Source organism: Crinia signifera, chromosome 5 (genome assembly GCF_055691185.1).
Source record: "Crinia signifera chromosome 5, ASM5569118v1, whole genome shotgun sequence".
Classification (NCBI taxonomy): domain Eukaryota; kingdom Metazoa; phylum Chordata; class Amphibia; order Anura; family Myobatrachidae; genus Crinia; species Crinia signifera.
The window spans coordinates 165,255,362-165,261,361 of record NC_139221.1 but is presented as its reverse complement, the minus strand read 5'-3'; the positions used below and the strand labels follow the sequence as shown (position 1 = coordinate 165,261,361).

At 39.3% G+C, this 6,000-nt stretch overlaps 1 protein-coding gene across 1 annotated transcript in view; it reads right to left on the bottom strand.

Annotated features, from left to right (window-relative positions):
- Positions 1-3,409: 3,409 nt before the first annotated feature.
- ITGA9 (integrin subunit alpha 9) overlaps positions 3,410-6,000 on the bottom strand; it is a 445,717-nt gene continuing 443,126 nt past the window's right edge. Inside the window, exon 28 of the mRNA XM_083186309.1 lies at positions 3,410-4,307. Within this exon, the coding sequence (XP_083042435.1) occupies positions 4,209-4,307 (99 nt within the window). The 3' untranslated portion in view covers positions 3,410-4,208. The remainder of the gene's footprint in view (positions 4,308-6,000) is intronic.

Here is a 6,000-nt window from a genome sequence, read left to right as displayed (position 1 = left end):
CACACAAATATATCAGAGAATGAAAATAAAGCAAATGGATCTTACAGTTTCATAAAAGACACTGCATACAGTATAAGCAATTTAAAAAAAAACTGTTCTGTGGAATATTCTCCTCCGTCTACAACTGGTTGTAAAACTTTGCAGGTTCCACCAATGTACAGTACTGTAATTAGATCTTAACTGTCCTGAAAATAATTTTTGTTCTCCCCAGAATTTCCAGAGCTACAGGAATTCAAAAATATCTCCATAAAAAAGCACTCACCATAGGCAAACGCAGGGGACAGTTTCCAGTTGTTAACCCCCTCTTTTCCCACAGCCTGGCCAGCACCCACTACACGCAGTAAGATAAAGCTGCTACACATTTCCATTAACCAAGTGTGCTGTGTGGATCAAGCCAGCTGTGTGTGTATCTGAGTTCTCAGTCTTCGCACAAGAGAAAGAATCTGGTAACTGGTTTACTGTGATCATTAGGCCTGACTATGTATGATGTACTGTATTACATAAACTGTACCTTGTTTGGGGAAGACTATAGCTTGTTACATGCGTATTATGCATCCTTCTGCATCGGTTAATGACAATCACACTAAAAATCAAACATTTGGGAACCCCCTCCAGAAGTCCCACACTTGCACCTGCTCATCTACACTCTACAAACAAATGAAACACAGATGAAGATTGACTACTCTTCGCTGCCAATAGTACTGTCACATGTGCGCCACTTGTGATTGGCTGCTAGTAAAGGACTCATTTGGCCACAGTCCTTCATGGTGTCTGAGTCAGAGCCGCACACAATGCCGAAGCTCGTGTTTCAACAATATCTTGCAATTGTGTATGCATGAAAATTTCTAGAAAAATCCTACAGCGCATGCATCGCACAAAGGGGGTAATTCAGACCATGATCAAATGCCGTGAATGGAGCAGCCAGTGATCAGGTAGAAGTTGCCCCGCTAGAGTGAAATCCCACCTTGTGAATTAATGTGCTCCCTGCGCGGAATAGACGTGTACAGCTGCAAACTTATTTGCAGCCATGCGAATATGTTAAAAACCACTCGGAAGCCACTCAGCATGGAATGCTTTTTACACTGGGCACGGGACACTCATCACAGGCTCAGAGTAGCCAGAGACTTACTCGGCGGCTGCATTCAAAACAGGAATATCCACCTCCTAAATGATTTTGTTCTGGTGTGAGGATAGTGGGAAGGCATGCCCTGTGAGCCATCAGTGCCACTCTTTCAACATACCGCTGCAGGAGAGAGAAGGTGGCCTAGAACCGTAAGGTCCATGTTAATAATTACCCTGTACATTGAGAGTTCTGATATCATTGGTTAACAATCCTTGAGGTTATTAGGAACCAATTGTATTTTATAATAATACGTATAATGTATACAGCCCAACTGTCCTGAATTATGACCGTCCTGCCAGCCTGCTTATCAGATACTGCTTACATACTGTAGGTACAGTATGTAAGCAGTATCTGTAGGTACAGTACTGTATATTCACATTTGATTCTCTGATGAAGGGGTGTTTATGGGGCTTAGAATGGCTAAACATATCCCATGGAGGTTTGAAGACACCTAGAAGTGTACATGCTCCTTAAATGAGACATGACCCATAACTCCTTTCACACTGTTGGGAGGTATAACGCACCCCCTTCTCTACATTATTACAAATATAAGAACTCCATACACTGTAGTTTACAGTAGGTAAAGCACTCGTGACAGGAACCCATTTCCAGGGAAAAAACTGGGGCAGTAATGCATCTTTTCAGTGCCCTATCAAAGACAGTACATACTGTATGAAAGAAAAGACACTAGGGGTGGGATGTATCAACGCTTACCGGTGACATCCCCCGTTCGCCTCCGCATTGTGTCCGGCGTATGTATCAATAAAGTTTCGCATTTCTGTTGTCAAAAAAACTTTGCCGGCTTGTACTATCACGGAGTTTCCGGCACGGCAGTTCCTGTAATAGACTCCTATGTAAGCTGACGCGCTATGTAATGTATTAACATTCGCAGCGCTCAGCTAAGCCTTGGAATAATTTGCCTAGTATTGCAGGCGATATACATATAAAAAACATTAACACAAGCATCAGCGGCAGGGACTTTTGGCCAGCGGGCATTAGAGGAACTTCACAAACACATCATCCATATACACAGCCAGCATAGCGCTATATAGCGCTATGTATAGCATTCAGGTAATCATGTTATCATCATGCTAAATAGTGCTTTGCTGGCTGTGTGTTTGGAAAGTTCCTCTAATGTCTGCTGCCCCTAGTCCAGTGCATAGAAAAAACAGATTTAACAGATCTACGCATGAGAGGAAAAATACACTTCATTGCGCATGCGCAAAAAAAAAAACCCGAACAGATTCCGACGGAGGTCGGCGTTACCGCGGACCTAGGGAAAGGAGAAAAAAATAATACATAACGCGGAAATCTCCGCAAAACGGCAGCGAAAGAGGCACGAAAAAAAGAACAACACTTCACTACAGAAATGCGAGTATTGATACATCCCGCCCTAGAGCTTTCAATGTACAATAATTCCTCTCAATTCTCTTTTCCAGCATGTTTGCTTCCAATTGCATATAAAAGTGCAAAATATTAACTGTTGTTAAACTGTCAGTTGACATACAGATAATGATTGTAATTTCATTACATTTTCAAAATAGAGCCTTAAGCAGGGTACACACTGTGCTCACAGATCCACTGACTAGCATACACACTTACCAATCGGTCTCTAGATATGTAGCACATCTATTAGGGGAGGGCAAATAAATTTCCCCGCCCGTTACACACAGCCACACATGCCGGTATGTAGGCATAGACTACATTGCAGATGTACTAATTACTGATGCAGGGCCAATGTGATATATCTGTGAATTATATCATTCCTAGACATATCAGGTTTAAGACGCACTCCCAATATATCGATCGCCACTTGAACAAATGATATATATAGTTCTAGTGTTTGCCCAGCCTAAGAAACTCTTTTTAAAATATAACATCTATCATATTTATAAACTATCCAATACACAAAGAGCCTTATTGTAATCTGCTCGGTCCCCCACGCGTTCGCACGGGGGACCGATGTTTTTTCACAGCCGGGGACCTGCACATGCGCACTACTGACAATGCGCATGTGCAGTAGCCCCACCATCGGAATTATTCTCTTTTCTTATATGTTTGATTCCTGAAAAATGATACATAATGGGATAAATTACAGACTCCATGTTGTTTTTATATTACATATAAACTTATAATGCCAATACATGTTACAATTATTGTATACAATATTGCATCTCATAGCATATCGGTTTTGCGATGAGATCAGATGAGATGAGATCTAGTACAAAAAGTATGTGCAGCACATACTTTTTGTACTAGATCTCATCTCATCTGATCTCATCGCAAAACCGATATGCTATGAGATGCGATATTGTATACAATATTGTATACAATAATTGTAACGTGTATGGGCACCTTACATTCGAGGTGCAGACTTTTATTGCATTAAATTGAAGTTCTATTCATTTCCATGTATACAGTATATATGTGTGTGTGTGTGTGTGTGTATATGTATAGAAACCTATGCATACAAATCTGTACATGTATACAATATGCAAATATCTTCCTGTTGAACGGAGTAATCTGGAAATGAAAGTGTTAAAAGTTTAACCTAATGAGCATGTATGCTGTTTAGTGCAACCCTGCACAATTGATATACCTGATGAGTTCAGTTTTTAACTCTATAATTTCCTGAGTGCTCAGCTTAGGGGAATCATTAGGTGTAGCCAAGTATCAGTGCCATAGAGAACTGTACAGCTATTTGTTACATTAAATCATCCAATATAAAGACAAATTCAGTATAAAAGTTATATATTTATAAAAAGAAATACTTCTTGGTAACAGCTTTTCCCTGAAGTTTTACCACATACTGTATGATGGATTCATAAATATTGCTATTCACTGCAGCATGATGGCTAAAGTTTATCTTGGCAGAGGGAATAGTATTGCTCCAGTCATTTCACGTAGCTCTAGTGGTTGCCTCAGGACACACTCTCCTGTGCTAGTCAGCCTGATAAAGGAATAAACATCAACAAGCCTCCGGAAAATCTGGAGAAGATTTTTTTTCTTCCACATATGGAAGATACAAGAGCAGAGCCAATTAGCTAGCAAATGTGTGTCAGGTGACTGGACCGGCACATGCAGCTCATTGATTTTTTTGGACCCAGTCCCAACTTTCTTCATATTCTTTCCGATTCTTTTCTGCTTCAATGATCTCTTTGTACCTCCTGCGGAAGAACCCCATCTGTAAATGGAGCAAAGTAAAATTTTAGATGTACAGATAAAAGACATGCAGCAATTGTTTTATAATAAATATATTAATCTACTTACAAATACAAATGAAACACACACACACACACACACACACACACACATACATATACATACACCTACTGTGTGTGTGTGTGTGTGTGTGTGTGTGTGTGTGTGTATAATGTTTCTGAAAAAGTGTAGTCATCATCTATATATTTGTCTAGCATCTGTGTGTCACTAAAACATTGCCATCTGTTGGCAGCAAGTGAAACTACATCTCCTTTTATCTCTCACATTAGCTACCTTACTAGCTTTCGAAGCATTCGCCTCGAGCGGACTTACTAGTGCTGTATAATGTTCCATAAGAAATATATTATGTTTAATGTGCTTTTTTATTATGTTCTGCTAGACACTCTTGCATTTTTCTCAAATTGACAATACTTAAACCTACACTAAAGCCACTGCACAAGACTCCGTACTGCTGGATGAATCCAACTGTTCAGAGGACAAACTGCTAACAATCTGCATCAGGTTTGATCTCGCCAGTAAAACGTCAGTATAACACCCTCCTAAACAGTGACCAGACTACAGTCTTGCCAGGTGCAACAATTTCTTTATGAGGGAAAATAAATTTGTATGCACTTTATTAAAGATCACCTAAATGTACTGTATGTCAGAAACCACTTTACACATTTAAACATACAAAAGTAATATACAGTAGATAATATAGGTTAATGTCATCTTTACATTTTTAGTTACAATCATACAGAAAAATCAGAACAAAATAAAAAATAGCAAAATGTAACATGACACAAAAAGATGTGTCATGTGATTCCACCACTTATACTCACCCACTTATACATGTAATCATTTAAAATGAGTATAATGTATGTCCAAAAAAACAAGAATACATTTTTCTAAACTGTAGCGGCATCATCACTGATATTCCCGTACTATGAATAAGAGCAGTTATAATGAGGGGAGGGGTTGTCTTATAAATTAGACTGACACATGATCTGACAACCTCGCAGTCAGGTCTAATTATTGTCATGTTTCAAAATGTAATGTTAGTAAGTTCTTAAATGTCATGTATTAACTAAGGATGTTTCTGAAATTTTCCTAAATAGATTAGGTATGTTCAAAAACTTGGACAATTCTAGGTGGTTTATCTAGAGCCAGGGTCCTCAAACTATTTTGCGCTGGGACCCCATCAGATAATAAAAATAATTACAGGACCCCATTAAGTAAATGTAGAAAGTCATCACATTACATGTGCAGTCAGCAGACAGCACATACATGGCAGCATTGTGGAGGCACAGAATAATGGGAGGAGTCTAACATAACAGACAATTCAACAGATTTTTCAGACTCTTTGAATCACTGACTGAGATTAGAAAAGTCATCAGCCTGATGGTCAGCAACATGGAGTCGCGACCCCATGCTGAGAACGCCGGGACCCACTTTGGGTTCAGGACCCACAGTTTGAGAACCCCTGATCTAGAGGTAAGGACCCCATTTTCTAGTAAATTGAACTACTCCTTTTTCAATTTCAGATAGAGAGGAATATCTATCTCTATCAAAATAAAGAGTTTTCAATAGCAGACAATGTGCTTCCGACAGTGTAGGGGATTCCGGAGATATTTAATGAGTCACAATAACCTTTTTGGCTACAGTGAAGAATAGTA